The sequence below is a fragment of the Nilaparvata lugens genome, chromosome 7 (genome assembly GCF_014356525.2).
Source record: "Nilaparvata lugens isolate BPH chromosome 7, ASM1435652v1, whole genome shotgun sequence".
NCBI classification, from domain to species: domain Eukaryota; kingdom Metazoa; phylum Arthropoda; class Insecta; order Hemiptera; family Delphacidae; genus Nilaparvata; species Nilaparvata lugens.
In genome coordinates this window covers 1229500-1251804 of record NC_052510.1, presented here as the reverse complement: position 1 = coordinate 1251804, position 22305 = coordinate 1229500, and the positions used below count along the sequence as shown (strand labels likewise).

General features: G+C 36.2%; 1 protein-coding gene across 1 annotated transcript in view; it reads left to right on the top strand.

Annotated features, from left to right (window-relative positions):
* Positions 1-22305, top strand: part of LOC111049754 (GTPase-activating protein and VPS9 domain-containing protein 1) — a 96782-nt gene that overhangs the window by 50512 nt on the left and 23965 nt on the right. The window contains exons 14-19 of the mRNA XM_039433413.1: positions 2568-2748; positions 10585-10755; positions 12154-12284; positions 16358-16499; positions 19138-19298; positions 21630-21786. Of these exons, the coding sequence (XP_039289347.1) occupies positions 2568-2748; positions 10585-10755; positions 12154-12284; positions 16358-16499; positions 19138-19298; positions 21630-21786 (943 nt within the window). The remainder of the gene's footprint in view (positions 1-2567; positions 2749-10584; positions 10756-12153; positions 12285-16357; positions 16500-19137; positions 19299-21629; positions 21787-22305) is intronic.

Below are 22305 nucleotides of genomic sequence, written 5' to 3'. Positions count from 1 at the left end.
TTCAAAAAATTTCTTACACACAACTTTCCACTAGGCACAGATGTTAGATATTTTGCATTTACTAACAATATATCGTACCGCTAACACATATATACATAACATTAAACATGTACACATATGTATACATATATACATATACAAATATAATATAAAACAGTCAGATGCTCACGTTATGACTTAGGTATTCGTCAATTGTATAAAAAGCCTGTTTTTTGAGCCATTGTGTTACTGTAGATATGAACTTTTTTGTGGTAAATTTTTTATTGTTGTCGGTAATTTATTGAATAATAAGTATTGTTGATACTTATAGCTTTTGAATGTTTTTTGCAGTCTGATGTATGGGGTAATTAGGTTATTCCTATTTCTAGTTCTATGTTCATGCTGATGGCTATGTCTTGTTGATAGAGTTAGGTTTTTTTAATATGGACCAGGTTACAATAAATGCACATTGAAGGGAGAGTCATGCTCGATAAAACTATTTTTACAGCTTTCAACACTCCTTAGACCAACAATGCAGCGAATTGCTTTTTTTTGCCAAATAAATGCCTTCTTCATATCACTTGAGTTACCTCAAAGACGGAGCCCATAACTGAGATGGGAATGAAACAAACCATAGTAAGTCAGAATAAGTACCTCCCTACTGACACAACATTTTAGTTTTCTTAGTAGGTACATAACTCTGGACAATTTCTTACACAGATACTCTATGTGGCTACTCCAACTCAATTTACTGTCTAGGACAAAACCCAGCAGTTTAATCGGCTTCAGGTACTCCTGGTGCTCCCTGCTTAAATTATTTCTAAGCGTGAATAGAATATTTTCTGTTTTACTCTCATTGAGAGTCAAAAAATTAGCAGCATACCACTCCCTGCAGCGTTCAACCGAGGAGTCAAGCCTATCAAGTACAGCCTCTACACTAGTATTAGAATCAAGTATGGTAGTGTCATCAGCATAGAGCACAGATAAACATGGAACATTAACACTAAAATCATTCACAAAAGCTAAGAAAAAGCTGAGAAAAAGTGGCAACTGAAATTTTTTAGTGATCTAATAAGCGAGTTATGGGTTGTTGAAGTGCTAAACTCAGATTTCTTTCCAGATCATAAACGGTTTCGAATCTTCCATTGGAGTTTTTTTAAATACATTCAATATGTCATTGGCTTTGTTCTAATATGCGTTTTTTCACGATTAATGCCAAAATAAACAATTTATCGAACCTACAAAAAATGTTACATTATTATTTATGAACGATATAAGAAATAAAATGTTTTAGTTTGGAAAGATGCATTTTTTTGAATTTTTAAGAGAAGTTCTAATAATATAGTCGTAACCGTTTATGATTTGGAAAGAAAACGGAATCTGGAAAGTTAGCACTTCAACAACCCATAACTCGCTTATTAGACCACTTAAAAATGTCAGTTGCCACTTTTTCTTACTCTTATAATGATCTTAACAATTATATTGAAAAAGATTATCCTATTTAAATGATAAAAAAGTTTACCGAACAGCCTTAAAGAGGCTGGTGCAGCGGTACGAAAAATGTTTACAAGTGAACGGCGATTATGTAGAGAAGTAAAGAATAGTATATTTCGCACCTAGAGCAGAAAATGAGATTTTTCCGGCTCGAAATCGGTTTTCAAGTCCGAGGCCGAAGGCCGAGGACTAGAAAAGATTGAGAGCTGGAAAAACATTTTTGCGAACAATATTTTTCGCCACACTACAGGTATTGCTGACAAAATAAAGAATACTCTTTATCGTACCTATCTCTTGATTTTAGTGGTAGAAGATTTGCAGTCAGGATTTCAGATTCTTTTAAAATTTCACTTCGAATATCATGGGCGTCGTCATCTTCAAGCATTTTTGAAAATTCGGAATGCACTAATCAACAATAAATAATTGAATAAAAATGGTTGCGAAGCGAATGCTGAATTAGTTTGATTCGAAATTCGAACAGAAATAATGGCGACTTCAGATGAAGAAAGTTGACACTCGCCCGATCTAGCGGATGACTTATTAATGTTAGCGGCTGTAAAGAGTACTCTTTCCGGCCTAGGCCGGGAAGAAACCTGTTCTGACATCAGACGAGAGTCGTCTGCAAACAAGGTCTTTCAGATCTACGTAGGGACTGGAAAACAGCTGTTTTCTGTGCAGTGTGGCGAAAAGATTGTACCTAACTAAATATGAAAATAGAATTTGTTTCTTATTAGTACATTTTTTTCTCTGACCAAACAGCCCTTACTTTATGAACGCGCCTCGTATGTTTGTGATGTTTATGCAATATATTGCTGTTATTCTCTGATGTGTTTGCCGATGTTTTTTGCATTTGTTGAACGTGTCGGATTTGTGATGTGTTTGGTAATGTTTGTCGGTGTGTGTTGCGGTTGTTGAACGTGTCGGGTTTGTGATGTGTTTGGTAATGTTTGTGATGTGTTTGGTAATGTTTGTGTCGTGTTTGGTAATGTTTGTGATGTGTTTGGTAATGTTTGTGTTGTGTTTGGTAATGTTTGTGATGTGTTTGGTAATGTTTGTCGGTGTGTTTGCTGATGTTTGTGTGTGTTTGTTTGCAGTTGTTGGACGTGTCGGAGACAGCGTCGGACGGATGGAGCACTTGTGTGATGGCGTCGGACTCTGAGCGTCTGACCGAGGTGGACACAGATGACACGGCCAGTGTGGCAAGGTCTGATGACACGGCGAGTCGCGGTGAGCCTGATGGCGGAGAGGAGGGTGCTGCGTCGGCTAGTGCTGCTGGTTAGTAGTCTCAATATTAATAATAAATGCAGTTGCTGACATATCAGTGAACAAATATAAATCCTCAAGGTAAAAAAGTAAATTCATATGGCTTTTGTTAGTGGGAAGTCCCTTGCGGGAAGGTCCCACCGCCTGAATATACAATTTAAGCCGTCAATGGTCCTTACGACTGTCATACTTCAGCCGGGACCGACAATTAACGTGCCCATCCGATAACACGGGAATGATCTGGTTAAAAAACTTTTGGTTATGAGAAGGTTTGAACCCGGGATCTCTATGCTGCTACGAAAGCACTCTATCCACTAGACCACGGATCACTCAAATTCTTAATCTTTAAGGTATGTCAATACTATGCCGAATGGGGTCGATCGACACTGTTGAACAAGTGTGGACATGTCGCCCCGGGTTTGTCGAATCATGCCGGCCCGAACCGAATTCAACCCGAATCAAGTCGGTATGGATCAAAGAAAAAAAAGATTGATTGATTGATTGATTGAGTACTTTATTTATGTAGATTACAATACAGTATATACTGGCTTATACACTTATATACAATAGCTTACAATACAGCAAAATTATAGATGAATTTACATAATATAGACTAAGAAAATAATAAATTATTGAACTGTATATGATATGAAAAAGCAATTTGTAATATAATAACTATAGATAATAATTATATTGTTATGCATCTACATAAATTGGCGGAGCTTTGGACATATCAATGTCCATTCTTTGGGAAGAATATTAAAAATATTCTCCCCACTAACTCTCTACCAAAACGTTAATTTAATTAATTAAGCTAAGGATTTATTTATTAATGGAAATTTTGTAAAAGTTTTAATTAATATAAATATTTAAGAGAAAAAAAAAACAGAAAATTGATAGAGTAAAATAATTATATAGGTAGATAAGATCAAATTATTGATTAATAAAATGAAGTAGGCTGAAAGTAGTAGGGGTAATCAACTTTCAGTAATATACAGCAGTATGCAGTGGATAATTGAAATAACATGAGTTTATATAATATATAAATATATATATATATATATACAATTCGTTCTATAACATGGTTTAAAGGTTTGTATTTGTGGGATGGGTGGGGGATGGATGTCATGTGATCGTTCTAGGGCCGGACAGTTTCAGTCATTTGTTCCAAAAGATGTTTTTTTAAAGTTAGGATAAAGCTCGCTCGGCTCTCGATGGACCTGATAGAAACAGGAAGTGCATTCCATGCACGACAGGCACTGACTAAGAAGGATTTTGTGAAAATAGTAGTACGATGATTAGGTATCCTTAAAGTACTTTCTCCGGTTCTAGTATGTGAAGCATCTATCCTCCTACCTTCAGAGACAAATTTGAAATCATCTTTAAAATAGTTCGGATTACCGTATATCAAGATATCTCTAACAAGCTTGACTATTCGAAAAAGCCTCTGATCGGGAAGCTTTAATGTTGAACTAGCAATGTGGGCGGGGTGATATGATCATGGCGTTGGAGAGAGTAGACGAAACGTAGACAATAATTTTGGCAACGCTGTAGTTTATCATTCAGAGTGACTTGCATATCGTTAAGAACAGAATTACAATACATTAAATGTGGGAAGATGAGAGATTGAACCAATAATAATTTAATGTTTCTAGGGAGGATATCGTGCATTTTCTTCAATGCATGCATGGCTGAGAATACCTTTTTACAAGTTTTGTTCACTTGTTCTGACCAGTCAAGAGTATTATTCATAATAATGCCTAAATTTTTAACTGAGCTACAGTAAGGAATGTCATTACCGTCTACACTAATTTTGTGAATCGATTCAAGGTCAATATTGTTTATAAGACGAGAATATCCAATTATAATGGGTTGTGTTTTGATGGGATTAAGCTTAAGGCCATTTTTCTTTGTCCATTCCACTATCGAATTGATATCCTGATTCATTATTCCAACTGTTTCATTAATTTTTGTTATGGGACAGCTTAAATAGATTTGAAGGTCGTCTGCATAAGTATGGAAACTGGAGAATTTGATAATGGAAGAAAGGTCATTAGCATACAAAGTGAAGAGGAGAGGGCCTAAAATTGAACCTTGTGGTACTCCATGCATAACATTTTTCCAAGTTGACTTTTTGTCACCGACAGATACACATTGTTTCCTACCTAATAGATAGGATTTAAACCAAACTAACGAGTTGTGACTGAAACCAAGAATAGCCAACTTATTCAGAAGGACTGTATGATCAACAGTATCGAATGCTTTAGAAAAATCAAATAGGGTGAGGATGGTGCATTTTCTTTGGTCCATAGCTAACCTTATATCATCAGTGACACGAAGCAGAGCTGTCTCAGTTGAATGGAATTTTCTAAAGCCTGATTGAAAGTTATGAAGCTTACCATTGTTGTCTAGAAATTTTACAACTTGAGCATGAATGAGTCTTTCTAGCACTTTGGACAATGCAGGTAAAATACTGATTGGTCTAAAATCCTCAACTTTATTGGGTGATGGAACTTTATTTAGAGGGCGAACCAGAGCAAACTTCCAGTTTTCAGGGAAAATGCCTTCTTCAAGTGACTTGTTGAAAATGTATGTAATGGTTGGTAAAACAGCAAATAACATCTTCTTGATAAATTTAATAGGAATTTTGTCTACACCCATAGCATTACTATGAATACGTTGAATTGCTCTGAAAGTGTCTTCTTCTGAGATTGGATGGAAATGAAATTGATCAGTGATTGGTAAATCTAAGTTTGTAACCTGCTCTTCAAGATCATCAATGTGATTAGCAATGACAACTTCGTCGCGTTGGTTAGAGTGTGAAACGAAATGGTCATTTATATTATTCAATGGTAAGTCAATTTGTGGATTCGATTTCTCTTTGCCAAGCCCGAATTCTTTTATTCCCTGCCAAAGTGATTTAGAGTCTTGTCTATTGTTTGTCATAAATGAATTCAAGTACCTAATCTTTGAGTTCCGTAATTCCTGTTTAACCCTATTTCTAAGGCTCCTATACTCTATCAACTGTCCAAGTCAAATGTCTTTTTAAATTTTCTATGTGCTTTGTCTCTACGTCCCATCATCTTAAGTATGTCTTCAGTCATCCACGGTACTCGTCGTTTTCTATTAATCCTCCTTGTCACATAAGGTGCATGTTTGTCATACAAAGTCAAAGTCCAATTCTCGAAAGTCTTGACCATGTCATCAACTGAGGGTAATGCTTCAATTTGATGCCATGGAGTCTGAGCCACATCAGTCAGGAAGGCGGCTTCATCAAAGTTTTTGAAGTCTCTATAGGTGATAATTTTCTGTTCTGGCTTGGGTATCTTATGGGAAAGTACACAGTAGATCAAATCATGTCTAGAAATAGCTGGGACTGAGATTTGGCCTGCTTGAACAACCTCATTGGGATCACTAACAATGAGAAGGTCAATGAGTGTGTCTGATTCATTAGTATGATGAGTTGGATCGAGAGGTAAAATAGTCATGTTTAGGCATTGGAAAATTGTAGTCAGTTGAAAGTAGTCAAAGTTACGATTTGTCATGTTCAAGTCGGTGTTCATATCCCCCATAACTAGTATACGGTTATAACAAGGCATAAGAGAAAGCAAGGCACTTTCGAAATCTGTGAAATGACCTATTTTTGGTGGGCGATAACAGATACCAACGAGTAATTTATCAGTACTAGATAAGGATAATTCAAGTAGCATAAACTCTGGTCTGGAACAATACTCTTGTTTCGATGTGATTAAAACTTTTGTTTTGATACCTTCTTTCACATAAATTGCTACACCCCCACAAGCTTTATTTAATCTATCATTCCGGAAAAGATTATATCCAGGCAATGCAACAAAATTTGATGAAATACTAGGCTTCAAAAATGATTCGGAAATTCCGATTATATTGAAGTCCTGAAAACGGAAGATTGCTCTGAGTTCATCAATGTGGCAACTGAGGGATTGTACGTTAAGGTGAGCAGCCTTGAAAAGTTTTTTGAAAGAGTGGAGCTTATTTGCTAGAAACATACCTGCGTCATTATTACTATTATTGAAATAATCATACCTACTTGAGGGCGAGCGAGCTGACGTGTCAGTGAGAGGCATCATGGAAGCAGCAGACCAATCGTGAACCGACCTCAGAACAACACATGACGGGGAAAATGGGGATGAAACTGATAAAACTTAACCTAAATGAAAAAGTCTCTTGATTCGAGTGCATTTAGCATGCCTTGACAGTTCGGCTCCCTTCACTATTTAAAGCACTAGTTCAAAACAAAATTCACTAAACACAATAAGATGTAGATGTGTGGAGCTCCGGTGATGAATAATCCTAATGGTGAATAAGACGAAGATTGAGGAAGAACTGGTAGTGGGAGATCTGGTCCAAGTGGAGATAGAGCGAGTAGGTATCCAGTAGTGGAAGAATCGGGTCCAAGTGGAGGTAAGCGAGAAGGAATCCAGTAGTGGTGGAAAGATCAAAGAAGTCGAATCGACATCAGCACAGTGGACGGAGGTAGTGGTTGAATCGGGTTGCGCAACATTTCACACTGTCGTTTTATTAAAAATTATTTTGAGTTTATATTATTATATTTAATATATCCATAATATTATAAAGAGTGGCCACCTACCGGGAAAACCTTGAATTCCTCATGATTTTACTAACCGGGAAAAATACCGTGAATTCCACATGAATTTTTCCAAATACACATGATTTTTTTTATAAATTTCAATTAATTTTGTAAAGAAGTGTAGAGTAACAATAAACTAAAAAAAATCTTGATGGCTAGCAGTAATAATTGGCAATGTTTTTTGAACTGCCTAACCTAAAAAATATCTAATGACATCGATATTCTTGTCATGTCAAAAATTATCAATATATTTGTAAATTTGAATATGCTATTCGCAATTCGTCCTGGAAGATCAAACTGAAGATTTCCATAATAAATTCTTTACGAATGTATATTGCTCCTCAAATACCGCGGATACTCTACCTGGAGTGATCCGTGGTCTAGTGGATAGAGTGCTTGCGTAGCAGCATAGAGATCCCGGGTTCGAACCCCTCTCATTACCAAAAGTTTTTTAACCAGATCACTCCCGTGTTATCGGATGGGCACGTTAAACTGTCGGTCCCGGCTGAAGTATGACAGTCGTAAGGCCATTGACGGCTTAAATTATATATTCAGGCGGTGGAACATTCCCGAAAGGGAACTCCCCACCAACAAAAGCCATACGAATTTATTTATTTTTTTCTACCTGGAAAATATGGAATTTTACTGTGGAAAACCGAGAATTACTCAAGAATTTTCCATTTTAAAATGGGTGTATAAAAGTATACTATACTTTTTTCTGCCTCGGACAAGGCTGGGCGTTTCCCAAGACCTCCTTGGGCGGCGGCGACGACGGCGATCATGATAATTGCAGCAGCCGCCACTGCAGCGTCTTCCGAGTCACTCATTTATTGTAAACTATAATTCAAATTCACTTTACACCGGCGTGTGCTGCCCGTCTAGTCCACATTTACGGTGGTATGTGGTACAAGTCAAATATCGAACGTGTCGATCGACATGTGCGGATCGACTTTGTCGATCGGCATAGTCTGGACGCGGCTTACATAACAGTATCTGATTCTAAAGCTCAGTAAATGGGCATTGAGATTAATGGTAAAAGAAACAAACCAGTTGTCGACTGATTTTTCAAGAATTGAAAGTCCTTCCGTTGCCTAGTCTCTATATTTTGAGTTGATTTTTCTATTGCCTAGGCTCTATATCTTTGTGTTAGTTCGTTTTATGAGGAAACAACAACACAAGTTAATAAGAAAATAATAAGAAAGAATATGAATAGGCACACATAACCATTAGCCAAAAACTCGATTAAAGTTCAACAGATTAGAGTAGTCTTGATCAAACAAACCTTGTTTGAATTGTATACTTCCATTTTATTCTCAAGTTCCTCATTTTTGTAAGTAATGAGCTATTGTAGCCTATATGGCCATTCTGTATATTTTCCATCTTATTTCTCAAGGTTTTCTGGTACATAATATAATATAACCAATATAGGACTGTTGAATTGAATTTATGACATTGGAATTCAACTCATTTTTATCATTGAAATTTGTGTTAAACTTTATTTTGCTGTAATTTTTAAAGGTTTGAAATATAACCTTTCAAGTAAATTTTTTCTCAAATAGCCTATAGATTGTCAAGCCAAATACCAAAGACATGATAGACAGTCTTCGAGTCAGAGACAGAGTAACAGACCAGCTGTATAGAGTGGTCAAAAAAAAAAAATAGTCCCTTTCACTAAAAGGAAATTTAATTTTACCTAGAAAATAATTACAAAGGTGTATATATTTTGATATCATGTATAATATTCATTACTTTGATTACTTTAGTTATTGCCACCCAATTATTTAGGAGCTCTAGACTACTAAGATTAGATTAAGAATGTTTCTGTATCCTCATTCCTCAGTACAGCTGATGATGCGTTGGTTAACTACGTGAAACCATGGTTCTGTTTTAAAGTTTTTAATAAATTTTTAGTGAAATTTGACAATATCTTTGTTTTCTTATTATGGAGAGATTTCACAACATCACCATCAATTCTACTAATTTTACAACACAAGTTCAATACAGAAGAAGTATTTCACATCTACGAATCTCGGTACAGATCATGAAAATCATGAAAAATTGAAATTTTTTATTTTCTCGAAAATCCATGATGTAACACCATCATGAAAATCATGAAAAATTGAAATTTTTTATTTTCTCGAAAATCTCGGTACAGGTAAAACTTGTGAAATGAAGTTCACCTCAAAACTCTTTATCATCGGGGAGTGAAAAGCGCATGACCAAGCATGCAGGATGAGAAACATAATTTGGAAGAACAATGGGAACACTCACACTGGGCACTTTCACTTGCTAGTTTCGTTCAGTGTGAGTTGCTACATGATTGTATTCTTTACAGCTTTTGTTTCTCATCACCACACACGCGTAGTCATGCATGGTCTAGCGTGAACTTGCTCATAAGTGCATCCAATGTGATCATACCTTAAGATCCCCGTTTTTCTGTGTGGGGATGATGTCATACGCAGAATCTAGAGATAGCTTCGTCTCCAATCTCTGATGTGTGGTATTTTGTTGTGTAAAAGAATTAATTATGTTTGTTTCAATAGTTGCTATCTTCAATTTCATCTCTTTTATCCTTTAGGGCGAAACATACGATGCGTTTCGGCACGACAGGTCTGGAGGCTCTCTCCGATTGGTTGATTCGCGATAAGCCAACCCAATCAGCAATTCAGAGAGCTTCCTGTTCTGTTGTGCCATGCCTCGAGAAAAAAGGCTCGTATGTTTCGGCTCCTAATGACTAATTTTTCAGACCAGGTTCCAGTTTTTTTTCAATTTGGAAAAGTACCATGTTCTATAAATAAGACCACCCACACTAGACACATATATAGTCTACTTGCCTCACCCCATATCTACGTCTAGTACTAGATTCGTTTTCTATATGCAACAATTCTCAACATCTTTAGATGTTAGGAAAATTATGATTATGACTAAGCACTACTAGATTCATGTAGCCCTACTATTTATCAATAACTTCATTTCACTTTGTCTACTTGATTTGTAATTTGATGACAAATAAATTGAAAAATATATCCAAATCTCTATTTTTATCAAATTGAAAGTGTATCAAAGTTCACACTCAGATTTGTTTGCATGGTTGCTGTATTTTATTCTACCTACATTTTCATCTCGTGAGTATTTAATTGCAGCTTTTTTGACGTGTACTTTCATGACTACATTTATCTTGCGATTATTTAATTGTAGCTATTGTGATTGGTTGTTGACAGGATTCGGGTGCCGATCGCTGCCAATCAGAGAGGAGAACGAAAGACTGTCTGTGCCCGTGTCGCCGACCAGAGTGGAGGGAGCAGGGGGGGCCGCCTCAGGGGTAGGGGGACTGAGAGGGGGATCGTTTCGACGTCGCACGCTAGATTGCGCCAGTGTTCCGTCCAGATCTGGTCAGTTCTCATTCATTCATTCATTCATTTGTTAGATCTAATTTATCATTCATATCATAGAAAAAAGATAGCATAAGAAGATATCCCATGGTATAGGCCGTTTATGTACTAAATTTCACTGTTAACTGAAGCCGATAGTCCTAGTAGTTATTCTTCGTAAAGCTATGTGACGCTGGTAGTTTTTTATACTGTGCCGTTCTTACACTATCACCCAGCCAAAACATTAATAATAGACAGTAGTCGACAGTAATCGGCTGAACACTATTCGTCAAGTAGACAGTAATCGACAAGTAGTCAAAACACTGTAGTGAGGTCCACGTTTTAATGGCAGTGTTTGATTAGCAATGGTATTGCTATCCTTGTCTATCATTCAACAAGGCGGATAGCGCTATCTTTTTCTTGCTTTGCTCTGTAGCCAGATCGTCTTTCAAAAATCCTATACTATTAAACGAGCAATTTCTGTTTTTATGTTTATATGTTTAGATGTTTATATGTTTGTATTTCACTGGATCTCGAAAACGGCTCTAACGATACTCACAAAATTCAGAACATAGTAGGTTTATAATATAAAGATTCGATTGAACTAGGTCTCATCCCTTGGAAAACTCGCTGAAGGACATTAAAAGGATAATTCATAATTATTAATCATCCTTGGAAAAACAGCTGATAATAATTATTTCGTCGTCTGTTGGTGATGGAAGTGAGTGAGCGAGTTCATGTGTGTGGGACTGTGTCAAAACTATGACTCAGCTGTTGAACTTTTTTAATCATTCAATCAGGTACTTGGTGCCGGTTGCAAAAAAGCCGGGTTATTTTCAATCCTGATTAATTCCAGTAGATCCATCTTTTTGAAATGGTCTTCTCTGATTTGGTTCACGTGAAGTTAATCAGGATTAAAATCTAATTGGCTTTTGTGCAAGTGGGCCTTTGTGAGGGAAATTTTTGCCTTCGCTTTGGGAATTAATCTCATTTTACTGTGATTAGATAGAACCTTTCTGTATGAATGTTATTATAATTTCTTCTTTCATTATACATTTTTTATGATTTTGTTCTCCAGACCGAAGCTCGGTCCCCGATATTGTAGAACTAACAATTAATTAACAAAATGTTTCATCTTAATTTTGAAAATTCATTATGAACTCATTGAAAAATATAATATCTTGCTTAATAAAATATAATTGATTAACGAGAATGAACCGTTCAATAAACCTGTATCAGCTACCGTCTATAGAAGGCATTGACAAGACAGAGGATCGGCAACGATGTTCTCCTATCTTTGTCCACTGTCATTATAACGTGGACCTCACCTCTCCTTGTGCTTTTAGTATGGCTACATCTATCAAGAATGCTGGACTATGTTTTTGTTTTACTAATGTGTGTTTTCTTGTAATAATTTAGCTGGCGGATCCCTGAGTTTATCGGAAGAGCGTGACAGACCACCCCTAGTGTCTGACTTGAAGTCATCTCTGGCTCCATCATCCTCCAGTCTCAACACTCCAAAGTTGTCACAGCAAACCTCCAGTCAAGAAGTAAGTACTTTCTGATTATTTTCCATTCTATTTGAATGTAACGTTGGTTAATTTTTGTAATGAATGACTCATTACTTATGTTCTTGTATTTCATTTCATTTTTTTCATCCCACTGACCACCTATGAAAGGGGTATAAGGATTTGTCAATTATAATCTAAGTCGTCAATCTTTGCATTCTATAATGCAAAAAGAATTCCTCACTGGAATAAGGACAACCCTGCAACAACTCCTCCCTCACCTTAATTCTGAACTTTTCACCTGTAAGAGCTTTTATGCGTGTTGGCAATGAATTATAAAGCCGAATTCCTGCACTCTTTACCCCCCTCTCATACATAACAGTTCGATGAATGTCGTCTCTGAGGTTTTGTCTATATCTGGTATTGTATGTGTGGAACAACTCTCCTGTATTGAACCTATCTTTATTCCTATCAATAAAACAAAGAGCCTCTAAAATATATACACCTGGTAGTGGGAGAATCTTTAACTCTTTGAAATAATCTCTACAACTTGCTCTAATAGATTCACCCACCATCACTCTAACTGCCCACTTTTGAATCCTAAATATATGTATTGCATGAGTTGAATTGCCCCAAAATATAACACCGTATGAAAGAAGAGAATGGAACACAGCAAAATAAACACTTCTAAGCGTTCCTGCATCCAGCAATTTTTTCACGGTTCTAAGAACAAATACTGCTGAGTTTAGTTTGCTTTTTAGCTGGTCTAAATGAGGTCGCCAGGAGAGTTCAGAGTCCAGCACTACTCCAAGTACCTTTGCCTCGTTTGCTGAACCTATGTTTCCATCTCTCGTATCCAATACTGCTTCCCGAGCCGTCCTGAATGGAATCTGCTTAGTTTTATTGTAATTTAGTACCAACATATTTGAGGCCAGCCATTCTTCTAGTTTCTGAAGAGCTCTTCTACTTTCAGATTGTAACGTTACTTTTCAGACTATTACTTTTCAATAAAATACTTACATCATCAGCGTATAAAAGACAGTGTGCTGGACAGTATGTTGTCAATGTTCGTTTAGGAATTGGACCTTTAGAGCCAAGCCATACAAAGTGTTTTCTCAGGCGTTTAAATAATGCACGTTACACAGAATGACAAATAATAGACAAAAATCTGTTAAGCTCTCAATTTTTCATGCGTTTTGTATGTTATCAAGGATTACTTTTTTAAGGTTTCGTTTGTCTATCATGACTTATTCTACATCTTTCTCTTCAAAATCTAATTTTCTACACGTTCTATGGAAAAATATTCTGTGTTTATTGTACATTTAACGTAGTAAATCTGCTTCAAAACTTAATGGAACTTGTTTTTCGGGATCAAGTTTCGCGTATTTCGTCACATATCTTGAAAATTAATGTAGCTACAGGTCTGGAAACGGTTTTATTCAATTTTTTCAGTTAATTTTACGTAAAATACGCTGAATTGTACATCTTAATTAACAACCAACAAATACCCGTAGGGCTTCGTTTCAGCAGGGGAACTGAAATTCTGACGAAATCTTTCAACCTGTATAACTTGGTAGCTAAGCATTTACGGACCTATGTTAATTAGAACTTTTTTCTTCTTTTGATCTGAGGATTGCCCTGACGTATGGGCGCCTTTTTTAGAACACTCTGTATACTTGAGTTTGGGAATCAGCTGATTATCAGTCAATCGAAGAGCTACCTGCCCTGCTGACTCGTCCGTCGCTATTCCAAAAAACGCTTCATGTGGCTTGGCCCTTAGAAGGCATTGACAAAACGAGTATTCTGGTAGTTTCCTTTGAGATGTTCATTTTATCTTTGAAGTTTCTGAAGTTTTTATCTATGTCTTTTATTGTTTATTATTGAAACATGCCATTGATTATTACAAAATAACATTGTCAATCGTCATATGATTGACAAAAAATAATATTAAATAAAAATACTAAGAAATTTTCAAAAAACACAGATTTATTGATAGATAGAAAGACCGGTTTCGGTTGTTACACCATTGTCAATCTCTGATAAACTAAAACTAAATACAAGAGCAGCAGAATTTATACTAGTAGGCGAGTACTGCTATTGGTCAAGGGCATGAACGCCTGTCATTGGCCCAGCTAGACAGTCTCCTCCCACTTGACAATCCAATGTACTACTTTGACTGTTCATTGTAGTGGTTTATTGACCGTTTTTATTGTGCTGTATTGTATTGTGTTGACTGGCCTATATGTCAAATTGTGATGTACTATTGAGGCTAATAAAGATATTCTTCTATTCGAACGGTGTCACAAAATGGCGGCTCAAGCAACAGACTCGCCATGATAATAAAAATTTACTTTCAGTACAAAATAAGAACCAAGAAAACAAGTAAAATATAATAAAACAAATATGAAAATAGAAAAACTATTGACTAATGTATGCTTACAATGTTAAAACTAAATTCTTAGTTTTGTTGGCCGAGCGAAGTGAAGTCTACGATTCAAGTCGACGGTTTGGCAGTTCTCTTAATGTTTAAATGTTTGAATGTTTAAATGTTTATATGTTGCGCATTTACGGCGAAACGCGGTAATAGTTTTTCATTAAATTTGACAGGTATGTTCCTTTTAAATTGCGCGTCGACGTATATACAAGGTTTTTGGAAATTTTGCATTTCAAGGATAATATTATAAAAGGAAAAAGGAGCTCCTTCATACGCCAATATTAGAGTAAAAATCAGACTATAGAATTATTCATCATAAATTAGCTGACAAGTGATTACACAGATGTGTGGAGAAGCCAGTCTATTACTGTATTTTTATAAGGTCTATAGTTTCAATCAAAGACATTAAAGAGGTATGCTGGGTTTACACCAAAGTTATTAACAAAATGGTTATAACTTAATCCTTATCGATTCTATTAGATTGAACGGAAGTTGACAAACACATATGTTCATCATGTGTATGATAAGTTATGTTCAATCTAATATAATCTATAAGGATTCAGTTATTAACATTTTTTTAATAAATTTGGTCTAATCGCAGCTTTAAGGTCTTTGGTTTCAATATTTTGTTTTGCAGTCATGTTATTATTATGCGTGCCCATCAGTATCAATATTCTCACATTCGAAAAAACTAATTTAATAGATGAATAAAAATAAACAAATGAACTAAATAATGCTGTAGAAATTATAATATTTTTGATTCTAAAAAATTAATTTTCATCAGATAGAAAGATCATCACGGAACTGGATGAATTATATCATATGGAATACAAATTCAAACGTGAACCGAGTTTGTTAACATTTAAAACAGTTGACATCAGGTACTTGTGGATGAGAATACTGCGTGAGGTCTACTGTTCACAGAACTACTAGTTATTAACATGCAGAAACTAAACATTTTCCTCAACTGTGAACTTGTGATTATTTGTTGTCAAATGTTCTGCAAAGTTTTTGAGGTTGAGTGGTAGAGAGGATTTAAAAGTCCTAATGAAGAATTTTCTCATCTTCATTTTCAAAGTTAGATTAAATCAGCTAGTCCTTGGTGCTGTTTTCAAATAGGCCAAGTGACTGTGCTTCCTTTAACTTGGCTGGCAACGAATTGTAAACCCTTCCTACTGTAATATAGTGAATAATGAGAGGTTTGAATTGTAGTTTTTTTGTGCCTTTCTCTCAGGTTGTTGAACTGATCAAAATTGAACTAAATTTTTCCAATATGAACTCTAGTAAACCTTGTTTTTGATTGTTTAAGAATATATTCATATACCAAGTAAGCACCTAAATGTTGCATCGATATAAAAGATTTGCTAACTTGCTTCTTATTCATCCAAATTATTGCAGTCTTCCAGCATTTACATTGTACTGGCTTGGATTTCGTAATGAAATTAATGCAAACGTATTTAGAAATGTATTTGAACCGTGTGACCGTGCAACCTTGGATTCAAATAATTTAAACAGGTTTATAGTTAAGAAGAGATTTAAGAAAACAATTATTATATTTTTTTCTTGTTACAAAATGTGGGGCTAACAAAGTCCCCCTGGGCTCCCACCGTTACAAATGATGTCAGGTGTGGGGTAGTGGTAAATATCCCCCCTCAAACTATTACACCACTTTTGTGTTCAGGTTTCGATGGAGGAGAGTGAAACGGGCGTGGTCGCAGGTGGTAGCGGGGCGAGTGGAGGGGGAATTGTGTGCCTGAGCACGGCAAGCCTAGCTTCGACCAGCAGCAGTAGCAGTTCTGAGCCTAGGCTCAAGGCACAACAAGGTTAGTAGGCTAGTATTTATGCCGCATCCACACTCTTGCCCAATGCGTACGACGAGTGCATCCACACTCTTGCCCAATGCGTACGACGAGCGCATCCACACTCTTGCCCAATGCATACGACGAGCGCATCCACACTCTTGTCCAATGCATACGACGAGCGCATCCACACTCTTGCCCAATGCGTACGAACGATTATGAGCGCATCCACACTCTTGCCCAATGAGTACAAATGACGAGCGGCAGCGTGTGGATGGGTGGTTTGCCAGCGCAAGCCTTCATTGGTCTTCGTTGGCCATCGCTCCGATTTTTGTCGAGCGAAGGCCAAACCACTCTTCCACTATTGTCAACCAATGCTTGATGTTTCCTGTTTTGTCATCTACTGTGCTGCTTTATTCATTTATTGAAAACAAGAATATGATGAAGCAACAGATCAAATATCCATTTTGCTTCCATTACATTAATAGATTGAAAATACAAAGAAAATTAGAAATACAACTAGGTAGAGAAATTAGAAATAAGAAAATTAAATGTAGAAAAATGTGTAATTGAGTTGCTCTAGTCCTAATTGTTTTTAATTAGTATTGTTTTCTAGTTTGATTAGTATTTTTTTCCAATTGGAATTGAGTTACTCCTTTTATTGTTCTTACTGTGTTCCTTTTAGTTGATCCTAGCAGGTAGCCCGTGCTCTGCAAGGGTCTAATTGAGAACCTGACAAACTGAAAACTTGATCTACTGAAATCTTGAAGAATTTAAAGTAGGCCTATAACCATCCTCGGTGAATTAAGAATCCATATGCAAAATGTCAAGTTAATCAGTTGAGTAGTTCAGACGTGGTGATGCGTCATTAGTGAATTTTCTATCCCGTAAGTGATTAAGCCAATTCTTTCCTTTATTGAATGAATGAATGAATTTATTTGCCAAAATCAAAATACAAAAAAGCTTTACAAAAAATAAATATAAGTATATGCTACTGCACTTAAACCAAGATACATACATTTATTTAATTAGATATAATAGCGAAATGATATCCTTTATATTATAAATAATAGTTATTGAATGAAGATTTAATTTATGTTCACATGCATAAGTACAGTAGGTGAGGCAAAAACACCGGCAAAAGGAAGATTCCTTGTGCGCCAGTGTGAGTCGTAAATCAGCTTAATCAGGGATGTAATACATAAACTTGAATTTAGAGTATGAAGTGTTCGAAAATATAATTTATAATATGAAGTTGATTATTGTATAAAAGTCAACGATTGGAAATAATTCAAGTTCAGCCATGCCTCTATGGCTCTTTTCCTGTGTTTATTATTTCGGAAATTATTAAGTGGAAATTCACTTTCTAGTACCTATATTTATGAATTTACTGCTAATGTAGTAAAGTTGCCTTCTAAGAAGAGCTGAGTTGGTGTTATATATTTCATATTTTCTTATTGTATTAGGTCTAAGATTATAATTTATGTCATCGGCTAGAGGGAAATTATGCTCGTATTTAAAACTGTATTTTGTTATGCAACTAAGATATAACTGTTGTATAGTTTTAACATCAAACTCACTGAACAAAATCTTACTATCATAAGTTCTAGGTTTCTTTAAAATTGTCTTTATGATGAATTTTTGTATTAGAAAAAGGTTTCTAATATGGGTATCGAAAGTCCCACCCCAAACTATTAAACCATATCGCATTAGGGATTCTTCTAGTGCCGTATATACCTGTTTGCATTCTGAGAAAGATAGCACATTTTTCAATTTATAAGATAGGTATTTTAGTCTCTTACATAGGAAGTTTACATGGATGTCCCATTTGAGACACTCATCGATCCATAAGGTATTATAATATTATTGTAGATTGTAGATAAATTTTCAGTTTCTATCATGGATATGTTTAACGATAAAGTGCCGGTTGCACAACAGTCCACATGAACCAATCAGAGAAGCCGTCTTTTAAAAAACGCCTTCTCTGATTGGTTCTCGTGAAATTAATCACGGTTAAAATTTAACCGGCTGCTGTGCAACCGGGCCAAGGTATTGAGTTACCTTTAACTTTATTTGGGGTGCCCTTCAGCACTGGTCACATTACAGTGTGGATGACTCTGCGAGGTCTACTGTTCACAGAACTACTAGTTTACTTGAAAACAATCTATAAAGTAACCAGTTTAATATGTCTGTGAGATATTCATGTATCTAACTGTAGTGAGGTCCACGTTATAATGGCAGAAAGGTATTGCTTTCCTTGTCTATCATTCAAGAAAACGTATAGCGCTATCGCTTTCTAGCTTTGCTCTGTTGCCAGATCGTCTTTTAACAATGTAGAATTAATAATTAACAATATATTTCATCTTAATTATGAAAATTCATTATGAAATTATCGAAAAATATAATTTATTGCTTACATAAATAAATTGCTTACATAAATTGCAAACATAATTGATTTTTTTTAACGAGTTAATATTACATCAATAAACCTGTATCAGCTACCGTCTATAAAAGGCATTGACAAGATAGAGGATCGGCAACGTTTTTCTCCTATCATTCTCCACTGCTATTATAACATGGACCTCAATATATAAATTACAGTTGATTTTCTTGTGTTCTTTGTTGAAAAATAGCTTGTCAATATTAATTTTTCATTTTTTAGAGTTGAGCCTGCCGGGCACTCCACTGGTGCTGAACGGTGGTGTGGTTATGGTGGAGTCGGCCAGTGGCGGCGCAACCAGCTGCAAGCCTATGCCTTCCACGTCAACCGGGGCCATTCCAAAGAGCATTTCCTTCGATAAGACTGCTGAGAGGGGCGATAAGGTACCAACAACCATACAGTGAATAAAGTGAGGTCCACGTTGTAATGGAATAATTGATTAACATTGGTGTTTCTTTCCTTGTCTATCAATCATTCGACAAAGCAGATTAGTACTATCTGCTAAAAAACGATCTAGAGCTGGAAAATGATAGCGCTATCTGCTTTGTCGAATGATGGACAAGGATACCAACACCAATGTTTATCAATTTACTGCCATTATAACGTGAACCTCACCAGTGGGTTTAAAAGTGCCTCTAATTCTAAACTATTATAAGCAGTAATGAGTTTTTTCCTTAGCACTTTGTCGCATTAATTATGTTGGTATTTGGAATTGACAACTTGGCATAATCCATACTTTTAATACTAATATAATGACTGGGGCGCATCTGGAGGGGGAAGTTCTCTAGTTTATCCTCCCCCAAATAAATTAGCCATCATGTTCTGGTTTAGAGAGCAGCGGGCCTTCGCAGTTGAGAGCTTCTTTACTGATGGTCGATCAACTTCCGCGCTCGATTTGATGAAATTCCTCCCCACAGACTCGTTCCTGGTCATAATTCGATTCTGTCGGAGTGTTTGGCGGACTCATTTCAGGAGTGTGGAAGTGTCGCTAAACCCAGAAATGGACTTCAACGAACCATCAGAAGTCCAGAAAATATTGAAAGAGTGAGGCAGTCAGTTGTGCGTTCTCCCCGGCGTTCAGCTCGCAAACACGCAGCTGCTATGGCAATTTTTGACTCCACTGTTCGACGAATTTTCCATGAAGACCTTCAACTTCATCCCTATAAATTGGCTGTTGTTCAATAATTGACTGAACGCGATTTTGTTGTCCGTCAAAATGCATGTGATATGCTGATTGACAACCTGCCTGAAGACGCGGTCATTTGATAAGGCTCATTTCCACATGCGTTTCCTCAATGCGAATTTTTATGGGGTTATTTGAAATCCCTAGTTTATGTCGATCGACCACGGACCATAGCACACCTCAAGAACAACATTCGCGACTCCGTTGCCAACATACCGAGTGATATACTGCAACGAAATTTCAAAAATCGACTTCATCAGTGTATGCGCAATGGGGGTCGCCATTGGTCTGATCTCATTTTCAAGACTCCATGGAATAAATTGAGATATTGTATTCTCATATTAAAAAATTAAAACAATATCTGAAGTAGGCCTACTTTTGTTTTTATTGACCTTTCAAATAAATAAGTTTCTCTGGCGCACCTTGTATAATGACTGTACTGTATTAATCTGTCTGTAGTTTTCTGCTCGTAAGCAGGTCCTTCTATATGGCAGCAGCCCTCCACTCTCTTCTATTCTCTGCCATCGAACCATCTCTCTGCCATTGTATTAATAGAATAGAATAATTTTAATTTCACTATTTCACAATTATAACACTATTATTACTTTCCTTGCCCTATTACCATAGGTAAGGAAAGTATTGCTTTCCAAAAAATTTTAAGGTACACTAATTTCATGTTTTCTATACGTTTCAAGGTCCCCTGAGTCCAAAAACATGATTTTTGGGTGTTGGTCTGTATGTGGGTGTGTGTGTACTGTGTGTATGTCTGTGAACACAATAACTCCATTCCTAATTAACCGATTTACTTGAAATTTTAAACTGAAGGTCCTTGTACCATGAGGATCCAACAATAAGAAATTCAATAAAATTCAATTCAAGGTGGCGGAAAAAAATGGCGGATAATGGCTAAAAAACCATGTTTTTCACAGTTTTTCCGAAAACGGCTTTAACGATTTTCTTCAAATTTATATCCAAGATAGCTATTTATAAGCCCTATCAACTGGCATGAGTCTCATTCCTGGGAAAATTGCAGGAGCTTTGTAATATTCTTGAGAAGAATGAATTTTGTTAAATTTCTATCAAAATTTTCTCAAAAATGACCGATTTTTTTCAAATTCATACCCTGTATAGTTCTATTAACTGGCATGAGTCTCCTCCCTGAGAAACTAACAGGGGGTCCACCCCATCCTTGAGAAATTGACTTTGTAACCTCCTTCTCGTGCATGAGGTAGGTAGGTAGAGCAGTTTATTCAAAAGAACACGTAGTCGATATTTTATTTGTAGAACAGCTGTTTTGACAACTTTTAAAAAATCCTCAAATTTTAATAATACAAACAAGGAAAATGTACTCTGAAATTAATAACAATAGTATAATCGTAGTTTTAATATTATTTAACCGCCAATCGGCATAATGTTATTCCCCTAAATTTAATTATCCTCGTTTAAGAGTGAGGCTTATAGATCAATGAGCAAGGAAAGTTGTGTGAGTGTACCACACCAGATTTTTTAATGTATTTTGTGTTTGTGGTAGGAATCTTTAGACGAGGACGGCAAATCGCGACGCAGCTTCTTCAGGTTCAAGTTGCCGTTCAAGAAGCCAAAGGGTCGCTCCTCATCATCAGCCTCCTCCTCCTTTAGGGGGGCCGAAGATCTCCTCACTGATGACCAGCCTACGCCTTCTCGTATTGGTCAGTTTCCACCAATCATATAATTTATATCTACAATCTTATGTATTAGGATTGAGTAAGGGTAACCGTCCACTGGAACCGTATTCAACCGATCCATTCGGCCGTTGGATGGGACGAATCTGCCGGCCGTTAATTCGGCCGAATATGGTCGTCCATTGGAACCGTTTTCGTCAGTCCAGTTCATTAGTTGGCTGGTTGCCAGAACGTGAAGTGGTTAGCTAGTTAGTAGGGAAAGTGATTCTTCTTTGTGTGTTTACTTACAAAGTCTGTAAGATTTCATCCATCGAATGGATTCCGATGAGATTATGCTACTTGAAATTACCTACTAATTATCAATTATTTATTGTTTATTTATTACATTCCACAATCACACTATCAATATATTATTTATAACCCAATTATTTCTACTTTCTAATCCCACATCAGTAGAATTTTCTACATTTTCCACTTGAATTCAGGTTTTTTCTCTTAGTTTTTTGTTGTTAGTAACAAAATATTTTATATTAATTAACATAACCT